We start from the raw sequence: 14,326 nt of genomic DNA on the forward strand, positions 1-14,326 counted from the left end.
ACCCATGTTAAGAATGGCTTTCTAAATAATAACGTTATTATTTCAACGCAGTACAATTAATGCATAAGTACCATAATTTTTGGATTAAACTTAGGTGAAAGTACAGAATAGTTACAAAACGCCCTCCCCCTCCCCATGTTAAGAATGGTTTTCTAAATGATAACGTTATTATTTCAGCACGGTGCCATTAATGAACAAGTAACTCCTTTTTTTTGCGTATAAATTTGTTTTGTGCGTAAAAAAACATTTCTAAACAATAAGAAATATTGGCGGGATGAAGACGACATTTTAAAAAGCTATGGCCGCCAGCGTCCAGCGATTAAAAAAGTTAATTAAACTTTGATTTTTAACATTAAATTAGAATTTTATTTTCAGGACAATAAAATATAATTTAAGACCGAAAATCAATTTTATCCAAAATTTGGACGGAAATGAAATGAAAATAAAGGAAGATATTCCAATAATTCTTAATTTAGTAAACTGTTGAAGTTGTTGAACCGCAAAGAATTATTTTAAATAACTAAAAATAGCTCTACCAAAAGTTTTCGATGTTTTATCGGCATTGCCACCAAAATATTAAAATCAAAATTAGTAAAACATGAATTTAAAAATTCTAACACTTAAATCGTCTGATTTAAAATAAATAATTAAAATAAATCAAATATTTCGAAAGAAAAAAAGAAAAAACACACATAAAATCTCTTTAAGATAAAACAATTTTGGGTTTACAGCAGTCTGTACACATAGATTCGAAAAAGTTGTCAAAAAAACAAATATATAACAAATAAATGTTATCAAAGGCAAGATAAGTTACTTTTCTACCTGATTGGGCATACTTTTAGTGTTTTTATTCAATGTAACATGTTTATTCAGCTCGAAAAGCATACAGTGTTTACCGATGTATTGGAAAATTCAAAATGGCGCCCGAATCTCTCTTTAACACGGTAAGTTCGGGAAAAGATGTTATAAATAATAAACTAGACAAAATACTGTTAGAAATTCGCTCATTATATGTTACCATGACATAAGTTGACATATATTCGGTGTTTTTTTTAATAGTATTTTTTCTAGTTTATTATTTATAACACCTTTTCCCAAACTTACCGTGTTAAAGAGAGTGTCGGGCGCCATTTTGAATCTTCCAATACATCGGTAAACACTGTAAGTTTTTCGAGCTGAATAAACATGTTACATTGAATAAAAAAAAAAAAAAATGTATCCAATTTGGTAGAAAAGTAACTTATCTTGCCTTTGACAACTTTTTCGAATCTATGTGTACAGAAATACAAACCCAAAATTTTTAACCCGAAACTTTTCTTAAAATATTAGGATTTTTTTTAACTTGTAATAAAGTAAATAAATAAAAAGCACGATATTAATTATTTGTTATTATTTATTTAGTATTATTTATCATTTATTTATTATTTAATCTTTGTTTATTACTTATTTATTAATTTATTATTATTATTATTAGTAGTAGTAGTAGTAGTAGTAGTAGTAGTAGTTAATCGATGGCTGTCATGTTGTCAATGAAAAAATAAAAATGAATTTTTTATGGATATTTTTTAGACTTTAAAGAGGGGTTCATTTTCAGTGCTTGTTTATATAAAGTCGACAGGTCAATTCTTTTAGTGTGTCGTTTTAAGCAAAAACATTACTTACTTTACTTGTCATGTCGAAAATAGTACTATATCCAGAAATTACGAAAATACATCGATTAGAAAATTATTTATAGTTAAAAGTAATTTTTACAGAAAATTGGGAGAAACTGCATTTTTCCTAAATGTAAACACATTGAAGATTGCGAATACAGGGAACATACTTATCTCCCGTTTCGTCACTTTAATGGCTAATATACTGTTTTTAGACCATAACGATAAATTCGAAAAAGTGATCAAAAATGCAAATGCATAACAAATAAATGTTATCAAAGGTCTGTAAATGATTTTAGTGGCTTTGCTCACTTTAACCGGTTCGAAAAACAGTGTCTAGCATTACGTGAGAACAAGTAAAATGGCCGCGACTTGGCTCCTAAACATCTAAAGTTTTGTGAATGACTCAAAACTAAAAAACAAACTACTGTAAAAAAAAAAAAAACAATAAAAAAAACACCCAATATGTGTTACCGTGACATTTACTAACTAAAATCACAATAGCAGTTGTTCTATTCGAAAACTTTTCGTAATTTTTTCATATATTACTATTTTCGACATGTAGTACGTAGTTTTTAGCTTAAAGCCACGTATTTAAAAAAAATTGATTTGTCGACTATTTTAACAAGCACCTCAGTTTCTTACATAGATTTAATGTAAAGCAATAACCTATTCCCTGGCCACATATCGTAATACAGAACGGGTAACCATCTTTTCTGTATTTTTAAAATGGCCGCCATTTTAAAAATAATTAATTTTATTTTTTTGCTATTTTTATAAATACCAGTATATTTAAAATTTTTCATTTTGCACTCCCCTAATGACATAAGGTTAGTGTTGAGGTTAATGAAGGCTTTTTAAAAATCTTGGCAAAAAAACTTTCAGAAGAAATTTCTTAAAATGGCAGTCAATTTAGAAATACCCCTAAAAAAATGGTTACCCGTTTTGCCCTATGCTATGTTGTTGATCTGGAAGTGAAGTATAATTTTACGTAAAATGTACAGTAAAGAAATTGAACCCACACTATAGTTTGAAAAAATATATTTACTTGAAATTATTTTCCATATATTTGTGACCTCTCAAAAATAAAAATAAAATGAGGCAAAGCTAAAAATTTAACCGTTGCTTTAAGCGTTTTCATTTATAATTTTTAGGTTTAAATTATTTTTTATAATCAAACATTTGGACGGTTTCTTTGCACTTTTTAGATATCCGTTATAAATAAGATATATTAAAATTATTTATTAAAAATAATAAACCTACCCTAAAACTAATTCTTAATAAAATTGTCATATAATTTAATACAATTTTTTTTAAAATAATTTATTAAAATACCTTAAAATATTTTCATTTTAAAAATGTTATTAAGTAAAAACTTTTGTTTAATCCTTTGGTTAAAAAAAATAAAGAGAAAAATTACAAAAATTTTTTTTTTCTGATTTGAACCAAAATATTTGTTAATAGTTTTATATATATATATATATATATATATATATATATATATATATATATATATATATATATATATATATATATATATCTGTAGATTTTACGTTGTTGCTTTTTTTCTTTTTCCATAAGTAAACCAAACCTATTCAGTAAAAAAAAAAGAAAAATTTTTTTTTTTAATAATCAACATTAATTTAAAAAATAAATGAATTATTTGATAACTTAATTAATAATAGTTTCAATTTTTTATTTAATTTTTTCCTTTTTTTTTGTTACTTCTTTTATTTTCTCTGAAAGGAGAAAAATATTGAAGTTCATTTTTTTTCTTTTCGTTTCGTCTTCTCCTCTCAAGAATTGTCAACATTTTGTGGGGATTTTAAGCAGAAAAAAAATTATATATATATATATATATATATATATATATATATATATATATATATATATATATATATATATATATTCAAAAAAAAATTTAAATGCACACATACACAAACCTTAAAAAAATCTCCACGAAACGTGTAGACGTACTCCCCCCATCTTCATCTTGAAAAAAATAAAAATCAAATTTAGTTTTTAATTCTTCGAAATTTATAAATCGATTAGGTACGAATTTTGTTTAAATTATTAAAAACTAAAAAATCAATAAAAACGCTACTTATTGGCGATATACACATTATCATAAATGAAATACGTATTTTTTTACTTTCTTTCCACCTCAGCAATCAGCATACACCATTAAATTTGACGACTTTTAGAGTTTTTCGGATATGCTGAAAACGAATATCTCATTTAAATTTAGGGCATTCTGGATATTAAGACCTTTATTATTCAATGTAATCCACTATGTTTTTACTGCAGGACAGCAGGCCACGTTTTCCCGACTGGAAAGTAAAGTACTAATGAATGCGCATACATGTTACAAACACCCCCTCCTCTCCATGTTAAGAATGGCAAACACTATTGACACTTATTAAGTAATACATTCGAAAAAGAATATCTTTTATCCAGAGAAAACGACTTGTCTGTGCAAAATTTCAATGTGATATTCGGTTTCAGCATACTCAAAAACTTATAAAAGTCGTCCTTTTAAATGCGTTTGTTAAGGTGTAAAGAAAGTAAAAAATACCAGGAAATATAATGGGAAATTAATCAAAAACAATTTATTATATTATTTGGGTGGTTATTTTTACGATTAGCGTTTCTATTTCACTTCCGGGTGCCAGTGATGTGACGAATATTTTTCTAAAAACGTTATTAGGTAATTGTCACGTGAACGTACAGAATAAATAAAGGAAACCCCTCCCGATGTTAAGAAATGCTTTTCTGAATAATAATGTTCCTATTTACTTGCCTCCCCACGAGGGCAGAGTTAGACACAAGGTCGTTTTTTTTTATGTGGGGAAAATCCACCTCCAAAAAGGCAATTCTCTCAGTATAGAAGCTATTCTCCTCCACTGACTGAGGACAGAAAAAGTGAAGTGTAGTATCAGAACAGATACTACACTTCGTTCTAAGCCAAATTTTTTTAGAAAAGCCAAGCTTAGCATGGGAAGGTAGGGGGTGGATTCCTGTACTTATTCTGTACTTTCATCTAACAATTTAATAAAAAGACATCGTAAAAATCAATTAAAAACGGAAAATCCGGAAGTGAAATCGAAACAGTAATCGAAAAGATAACGCTTATATATATTTTTTTTCACCGAATTATTATCGATTAGACACTAATCTATCAGATCATCAAAAAAAAAATTAAATAAATAAATGTCAATATTTAGACATTTGACTAGAGTAAATCGATCCCCCATTTGGAAATACTTAACAAGAACACGTCACGTGAGAGTTTTATTTTTTAATTTGCTGGAACTTGATAAAATTATTTTTGAACAGAGCGGGTGTTTGTTTATTTATTATTATTTTTTGGCATGGGGTCGCCATTAAAGAGCTCCTTCTGCGCAAGGAATTTTTTTTTTTCTTAGATTGGGGGGAGGGAGGTCATATCTGCCTTTTTTTCTTTTTTTTTGCTTTCATTTATAATATAATTTTGGTAATTTTTTGTACATTAGGTCCACCTTCACAATTTTCTTTAAAATGACGACTTTCAAGGGTTTTCGACTATGCTGAATGCGAAAATCTCATTTAAATTTTGCAGAGACAAGTAGTTATCGAGATATAAAAAAAATCTGCAAAATTTAAATTAGATTTTCATATTCACCGTCGAAAACCTATAAGATCGTCATTTTAAAGAAAATTGTGGAGGTGGACCTGGAGTACCGAATGTAAAAAATAACATATTTTTTTAAGGGATGGGGAAACGGCGTAGGAGGGGGTGGCAGCCATTCACGTACACCGTATCCCCCTCCCCTCCAAAAAGATTAAATTGTCAAAAGGCAGATATGACCCCCTCACTCCCACCCCAATAAAAATAAAATTTTGGAAAAACGAAACCGGGTTGACTTGTTTTCAAAAACGAGGAAGCCGAGTTGATTTGTTTTACTTGTAAACAGCAATATTCAAAATGGCGACTAGTGAATTTAGAGGCAGAATATGAATCATTGATATCATAAGAAATACTCGCCGGCGACAATTTTAAATTTGATTCGTTTAAAAAAAATCCGAATACACTTAAAAATCAACTTTTTAATATAAGTCTTCATTTAGTCGTCTACCATGCCACAAATGCTGATTAATTCCAAATTGAAAGTAAAACTCACGGTAACATCTATGCACAAGTACCTGTTTTGTTTTATAAATTTTCAGATTAGGTCCACCTCCACCTCTACCTCAACAATTTTCTTTTAAATGACGACTTTTATAAGCTTTCGACTATGCTGAATAAAGAAAATCGCATTGAAATTTTGCAGAAATAAGTAATTATCGAGATATAAAAAGTTGTATTATGCATTGCATTCTTTGGCGGACATTTTTTTGCGCCAATAAACAAATCTACTCATCTATGACTTGCACGCGCATAAAAAAAGATGGCCGCCAAAAAATACAATGCATAATACAACATTTTATATCTTGATAACTAATTATTTCTGCAAAATTTCAATGGAATTTTTGTAGTCAGCATAGTCGAAAACTTATAAAAGTTGTCATTTAAAAGAAAATTGTTGAGGTGGACCTAATCTAAAAAAATACCGTCATTTTTAATAAAATAAATATTTTTCAAAACAAATTTTGTTTTCTCGTCAAGTGTTTCCAATATGGGGATCGATTTACTAGAGCGTTGTAATTAAAAACTGAGCACCCCTTCAAAATGTTTAAATATTAACTATTTTAATATAATTTAATAGATTAGTGTCCAATTGATAATAATCAGCTGAAAAAATGCAAAACAATAACAGGGTTTTTATTACTGTACACATAGATTCGAAAAAGTTGTCAAGAAACAAATATATAACAAATAAATGTTATCAAAGGCAAGATAAGTTACTTTTCTACCTAACTGGATATATTTTTTTTTTATTCAATGTAACATGTTTATTCAGCTCGAAAAACATACAGTGTTTACCGATGTATTGGAAGATTCAAAATGGCGCCCGACTTTCTCTTTAACACGGTAAGTTTGGGAAAAGGTGTTATAAATAATAAACTAGACAAAATACTATTAAAAAAACACCGAATATATGTCAACCTATGTCACGGTAACATATATTGAGCAAGTTTCTAACAGTATTTTGTCTAGTTTTATATTTATAGCACCTTTTCCCAAACTTACCGTGTTAAAGAGAGTCGGGTACCATCTTGAATTTTCCAATACATCGGTAAACACAGTATGTTTTTCGAGCTGAATAAACATGTTACATTAAATAAAAACACCGAAAACATATCCAGTTAGGTAGAAAAGTAACTTATCTTGCCTTTGATAACATTTATTTGTTATATATTTGTTTTTTGACAACTTTTTCGAATCTATGTGTACAGTAATAAAAACCCCAATAACAAGAAAAAAATTATAAGTGGAGTGTACATTGTCATCGTCCGCCAGTTCACTTACTCATTTGTGACCTATTTGAGTAATAAAAAATGCTTAATATAAACATGTCTATTTGGCGTAAACATTGGTTGATGGCAGCCATTTTGTTTTGTCGTGAAGTAAGATACCAGACCGAACCGGAAATGACGGTAGGATAATTCAAGTCATTAAATTAAAAGTGGGTTCAAGAATGCAGTTCCGGTCCGGTCTAAGACCTTACTTCCTGAAAAAAACAAAATGGTTGGCATTCGCAAGTGATTATTACGTTAACTTAAAATGCTTAAACGCAAATAAGTTATAAATTAGTTAGTAAATTAGCAGAACTCCACTAATAACGTTTTTTAATTTATACTGAAGATTTCAGCTTTAATATAGCTATCATTGAAACACTATTATCTTAAACAAAGTAAGTTGCACTTGTATAATAATTTGGGTTATTTAATAACAAAACAATGCTGTGATTATTACGGCATTGTTTGGTTGTAATTAATTAATTAAACCAAATTGTTATAAAATGATAACCAGTTAAAGATAATTTTGTTTCAAATGTCAACCATCTTCAAGCTAAAATCTTCAATATAATCAATTAAAAAATCAGAACAGGCGGTACTTAATCGATTATTATTCGGAAAAGAAATTAAAAAATTTGATTTTTAAAAATTGTTACGATTTGAAGGGGGGGGCGTCAAAACACATCCGCATTTTTTTCTTAACATTTTGTTTACTTTTTTTTTTTTTCTTTTTTTTAACTAGAAAGTGGATCCTATTTGTGGAAGTTTTGTCCGCGTATTAAACTGCGATGAAGTGACCACCACATCATCGGGGATTATCTGTCTGGTTTTAGTGGTGCTTCCCGAATTTGAACCATTGGTCAACTTCGGTACGGCACCATTCCGATTATTTCCCGAGGAATTTCGCCGACTTAACATGGTCAAGTTGGAGTTGGCCCCTCCCCCACCGACGGTGGAACTGGCCAAAACCGCGGCTGCAGCGCTAGTGGTGGTAGTCATCGCACTGGTGTTAGTATCCCGGTTCTCGTTGGGCGGAGGCTTTGGTAATCGCCTCCGTAGCCACGCATGCCGGAGGGCCTGGCTGGGGGTCATCCTGGTACATGGGTCCCAGTCCAGGCACCTCCGCATGAAGTCCAAAAACAGTGGATCGTCGCAGCCCTTCAGGGCCGATACGATCTCTTTACTCCCGGGCGAGCCGCGCGGCTTGCCCCGACGCGATCGGCCGCCGTTTATAACGTTCGAGCCGTCGGGTAACGTGGTCACCGTACAATACCGTGGGTATCCTTTTGAACTGATAAAATTCCGAGCCCGTTTCGACTGGTCAAGCAGTTTCTGTGGGGGCATACCAAGCAACTCTATTATACAGGCTAGCTGATCGCTCTCATCTTCGCCGGGGAACAAAGGGTAGCCGGTCAGTAACTCGGCCAATATACACCCTAAACTCCACATGTCTATAGGCATTCCGTACTTGACCCCTAAAATCACCTCAGGGGCCCGGTAGAATCGGGACTGGATGTACGTGTAGATCCGTTGGTGTTCGTAGCAGCTTGAACCGAAGTCGATCACTTTGATTCCGCTCCGGCCCTGCTGTTTAAGTAAGATGTTCTCTGGTTTTAGATCGCAGTGGATTATGCGGTTTTTGTAAAGAGAATCAAGACATTGCAAGATGGAATGGGCAAATTTGCGGACCAGTTGAAGGGTGAAACCCTGGAACTTGTTCTTTTTGATCAATTCGTACAAGTTCATGCTTAGAAGTTCGAATGTGATGCAGATGTGGTTGCGAAAAGTAAAATGTTCCAGCATGTGCACGATATTCATAGAGTTGTCGCGGTCCTGCTTCTTGAGGTGGTCCAGAATGCGGATCTCCTCCTGTGCCTGGCGATGGAAGCGTTTCTCGTTGCGGACCATCTTGAGGGCGACGTGCTGCTGCACCTTGTGGTCGTAGGCCTTGACCACTTGGCCGAAGCTGCCCTTGCCAATGATCTTGAGCACCTCGTACCGGTAGGCGATGTGATCGTGGGGCACGTGCAGGTAGGAGCCGTTGTCGTCGTCGAAGCCGTTGTTGTTGGTGCCACCGACCACGCCCTGTCGCTTCTTGGCGTTCGGGCCCACGAAGTAGACATGTGTGTAGTTGAAGATCTCATGGTGTTCGAAGGTGGTCAGCTTATGCATGTATTGTTTCATCGCCACCTCAGGGACTAACGCATTGTTGTTGGCGGGCCCGACGTTCACGCCGACAGGTACCCTCCGGTTATTGTTATTAATAAAACTCGTGGTGGTCGTAGTCGTTGGGTGGCGGTGGTACTGATGGTGGTGATGATGATGGTGGTGATGGTTACCGCTGGACACGAGAGACGACTGGACGCTGTTGCCGGTCGCCGGTGCGTTCGTGACAGCTGGGATGCGAGTAATGTTAGTAGTATTATTGTTATTATTGTTACTATTATTGTTGTTATTATTGTGACCGACCCCACCAACACCGCCGCTTAAATTAGTTAGGACCGTCGTGGTGACGCTGGACGAGGCAGGTGCGGCCGTAGATGTGGCCAGGGCATTACTGGCGGTGTTGGTGGAGGGCGCGACCACGAGGTTCTGGCTGTTGGCAATAATGGTCGTCGTATTATTATAACTGACCGAAGAACTCAGACTGGTTGGAGAAGTGGTGACCACCACAACTTCGGCCTCTCCCTTCTTTTTACTGGCAGGCGGGCTTATAATTACAGCAGTTGTCGAGGTCGGGGAAGCGGTGGAGGAGAGATTGCTAAGGTGGTTACAACAACTGCACGAAGGATTGAGAGTATTATTGCCTCCACCGAATCGATGGTGGTCGGAGAGAGACTGGACTCGGACCAACGGATTCCGGCCCGATCCGGGTTTGTTATCCCGTTGGTAAAAGTTACTATACTGTGGCTGGTGAGTAGTCCCAGTGATATTATGGGCACTGTTGTTGATTAGAGATGTGGTAGCAGTGGCGATGCTAGCGGTGCCGGCGGCGGCTGCGAGGGCCGCTGATATGTTATGGGGGTTCGACGAACTTCGTAGCCTCCGAGTGACGGGGTTATTGTTAGCGGTTGTAGCAGCAGCGGAAACGCTGCTCTTACAGCTGCTGCTGTGGTGTGTCGGGTTGCCAGCACTGATGCTGTTGCTGCGGACAGCGGGTAGAATGGTGAGGAGGGGGGACGACGCCGAGGATGAAGGGTGGGTACCCCGGCAGCAGCCCTGGTGATGCGAGGGATGAAGATGGGACGTAGTTGGGGAGGAGGACTGACGATGAAGAGGGGGGTTGTTATGATGGTGGGAGAGAAGACGTCGACTGGTGAGGGGAGATGATGACGATACTGATGATGATGATGATAACAGTTGTTGATGACTGTTGTATTGCTGTAGATCGTGATGATGGTGATGTTGATTGTAGTGTGTTGTTTGTTGTTGTTGTTGCTGTTGGTGACGGTCGCAATTAACGTTGGTCAATTCCTGTCCCGCAGAAGGAGAGGAACTCGTCGACCCGTAAGGACTGTTTTGTTCTTGCTGTCGACGGTACAGAAGGCTGGGTGCGATAACGGGGACAGGCTGAGGGCTAATTGGAGAAACCCCTGTAGGAGTATTAACACAAAGAGTTGCTTTATTAGTAGTACTGCTACTACCAACACTGGCAGGACCTTTTCGACTACTGCTAGAGTTCTTGTATGACCCAGTGCTATTAAAAGGTACGAATCCAGACCGTTTTCCGACAACCAAGCCACGACAGGATTCTTTGTCTTCGGGGTGTATACCTCGACCCTCTTTTTTAATTTGTTCGTCTTGCTCGTCTTGGTAATGATAGCAGTAATCGTCCGGTGGGTTAGCCTGCTGTTGTTGCTGATGGTGTTGGTAACGCTGTTGTTGTTGCTGTAGGCGATGGTGATGATGATTATCGTTACGGTTGGGTCTCTCTTCTCCTGGTTGTTGTTCTGCCTCTTTTCGGATCGTGGTGATGCTAGGGTCGTCGACGATGCAGTAACGGTGCTGGAGGCTTTGCTGCGACAAGAAAGGGGGAGGGCGTCCGTCGTCGTTGAAAAAGTCTTCTCGTTCGTCGTTGTCGTCGTCAAGTCCTCGGTCGCCATTTTGTGGATCTCCTCGCGCAGCGTTCGTCGGCGCCGTAATACGCCGTCGTCTTCCTCGTCCGCCAGTCCCGACCCCCGGCCGCCCGCCAGCGGCCGGCACCACCACCAAAACGTCTGTGGTCGAACTCTCCGGATCCTCCCGTCTCTCCTGGACTTTCTCTCTCCGGCCAAAGTGCCTCGGTTGTTGGTCAGGAATCGCGACGACGACGGTACTATTTGATTCGGAGCGCGGAGGAGGCGGCGGCGGCGGGTGGTTGTTCGTTTGCGGTGAATGAAACTTTCCGCTGCCCCCACCACCACTCTGTTTATGTTGGTGGTGGTGATGGGAGTGGTAATGTTGCTGTTGGTGGTGATGGTGATGGTGATGGTCGCTGTTACTATGGAGCTGTTGTTGTTGATGGTGGTGATGATGGCTGCTAGGAATGTTGTGTTCTTGTTGGTGCTGGTGATGATGATGATGATGATGGTGGTGACTGGGACTGCCCGGCTCTTGCTGATAGCGATGATGGTGGCTACTGCTTGTGTTGTGCTGTTGGTGATGATGCTTTTGCTGGTTGTTAGGGCTGTTGTAATATTGTAGTTCTGTTTGTTGTTGTTGTTGTTGGTGGTGGTGGTGGTGGTGGTCGTCGTCGTCGTCGCCAGGGAAGTACTGCTTCGCATTGCTACCGCAACTACTATTACTACTACAACTATCGCTACTACTGCTACTACTTCGATTAGGATTTAAACTTGTGAAATCTCCACTGGTAGTGACCACGAGGCCCGAACTTTGTTGGTGCTGCCGGCCCTCAAACAACTGCTGTATCCTTCTGAACCCAATTTGACCACCATAGCGTTGACCACTGGAAAGTTGCGGACAAGAAGGAGGGGAAGACAGGTTTTTAATTTGATAATGTCCTTGGGGTGAAGCTAACAATGGCGATATACCTTCTTGGAGTCTCTGGTGTTGCTGGGGCGATAGTAAAAAATCCGGGGCACTAGTACAATTCGTGGGTCCAGTACCCAACGTACTTATAATATTAGTAATACTATTGTTGCTACTACTACTACTGCTTCGATTACAACCGCTACAACAACAGCTCCCGCTGCTACTACTACTATTACTACTACAACTTCCGCTCCGGGTGCTGATGATATTATTGGTAACACCGAGGTTGCTGTTCGACCCGAAATCACCCCCGGCTATCGAGGGTAGCGAAGAAGATGTCGACGGGGGTATATCCAACCGGTCCCCTGTCGAACCTGTTTTAATCCCAATTAAAACATTGGCACAGCTATTTGTACTGCTGCTACAACGCTGTTCAATTCCCCTTCTTGTAGTAGCAGTATTCCCAAGGTTGTTAGTCGACGGTAACAATAACCGATTGTTTTTACCTGAGTTTGTCGATGCGTTATAATAACCAGGTTGTAATAATTTCCTTCTAGAAGTGTCCGTAAATTCTGTTTTTGTTGACGATGATGATGATGATAATAATGACGGTGTTATAGGTGACGACGGCGAGGTGCCTGTCGTTTTTATAATTATAGTATCACCTTTACAGCAACTGTCTGTTCCTGGATGATTGACGTTATCGTGTGGTTGGTTTGTGGGAGTCCTTGGTGTATGTTGACCAGTCGTAAAAGATCCAGTTCCCCTTTTAGCCACAAGGGGAGACGTGCTTTTGAAGGTGCTGTAGGTACAATAACTGCTCCTGCTGGGATGCACGAGCACTGGGGTCACGCAGGCGACAGATGGAGTGTCGCCTATCCAACGAGGACGCCTGACTAATGACGAGACCCTTTCTTCGTCTCCCCCGTCATCTCTGCAAGTATTAGTCCCGTCATTAACAACACAGAGGGAATTGTGTCTCACTAGAGGAGATGACAGAGAGGGAGACAAAGTCGGGGTTCTGCATGGGGAAGGGGCACTATAAGTTAACACAGTGCTTCTGCTACTAGTAATGCTATTGTTTGGCGAGCTTGATTTGGTGGTATTATGATCATCACCAGTACCCACTGTAATGTTTGGACCCGATTTTTTGGTCGTGTGTGTCGATGTTATATTAGGCGAAGAGTTGCTTGTTTTAATGGTGATTATAGATCCCGTTGTTGTTGATGCGGTTTCGCGTACGGGTTTTGTAGAATCCGTGTTTGTTGTTATTGTTGTGGTGACGGTAGGATCAAAAAACTGACCAGTGTCCAGTCTCATCGTAGTAGGACTGGTCGGGGTTGTTGCAGTAGCTGCTTCAGTGTCCATTCCTCGAGGTTGTAGCAGGTCATCACCATTCGTATTATAGGCCAGAAACGACCTGCTTCCTCTCTGATGATCAGGGGGGATTATCTTCTTCGTCATCATCATAATAACCTCATGTTTTAGAGGAAGAAAGGGGGGTTATTTATCCTTTGGTTTTGTGAATGCGTATTTTTTTTATTTTTTTAATATTCTTTTGTTTATTTAATCCATTGTTTATGCACACACACACACACACATACATATATATATAGAGAGAGATAAATTTATCTCTGCGTGCAGTGTAGTAGTTGCATCTAGGGTATCTTTGGTTAGCGTTTTGGAAGCTTCGTTGTTTTGTTATTGGATATGACGAAAGAGATAGGAGACGTAGATATCCAATTCCGCAGAGCCTGGCGTCTTATCTTTCCACTTTCCACCTTCGGTGTCTGCTAGATTTGCCTTGCTGTTTTTTTTCACGTATTATAGTCCGCATTATTATTCCTAAAAGAAAACAAAACAAAAACAAAACAAAAAACAATAACTAAAAGATGGAAGTCGTTTCTCTTGTACTCCTTCTTCGGTTTTCAATGCCGACGAGTAGATTCCGTTTCTTATTTCCACCCCCCACCTTCTCTCCTTGCTTGCAAAAATGTCTGTTTTCAAAAACCCCTCTCTCTCTCTCTCTCTCTCTCTCTCTCTCTCTCTCTCTCTCTCTCTCTCTTCTCGCATTTGACAATATAACATCATCATCGGCCAACCACTTACCCTCTTCCCCCCTCCGACTCTCTTGGATTATTCCGCATATCGTTTCTGACTCTTCGCATCGCATCTGCTCAGTACCCCCATCCCCCCTCTTTAGATTGATTCTTGTAACCTGCCTCCCCCTCTATATTATTTTCTATTCTCCCCTTCCCTCTCCT

The 14,326-nt window shown here is 37.9% G+C and overlaps 1 protein-coding gene across 1 annotated transcript; it reads right to left on the reverse strand.

The window, feature by feature from the left end:
- Positions 1 to 3,331: 3,331 nt before the first annotated feature.
- LOC145256480 (uncharacterized) lies at positions 3,332 to 14,090 on the reverse strand. Its single transcript, XM_080115424.1, has one exon. It carries the CDS (start codon positions 13,530 to 13,532, stop codon positions 7,830 to 7,832), a length of 5,703 nt encoding a protein of 1,900 aa, XP_079971550.1. The 5' UTR covers positions 13,533 to 14,090; the 3' UTR covers positions 3,332 to 7,829.
- Between the last annotated feature and the right edge of the window lie 236 nt (positions 14,091 to 14,326).

Source organism: Euprymna scolopes, chromosome 32 (genome assembly GCF_053919585.1).
Source record: "Euprymna scolopes isolate OS-2025 chromosome 32, ASM5391958v1, whole genome shotgun sequence".
Classification (NCBI taxonomy): Eukaryota; Metazoa; Mollusca; class Cephalopoda; order Sepiida; family Sepiolidae; genus Euprymna; species Euprymna scolopes.

What these genes read in the sequence shown, in the direction of transcription:
- LOC145256480 (XM_080115424.1), bottom strand. Translation starts at nt 13,532, where the DNA reads ATGATGATGACGAAGAAGATAATCCCCCCTGATCATCAGAGAGGAAGC.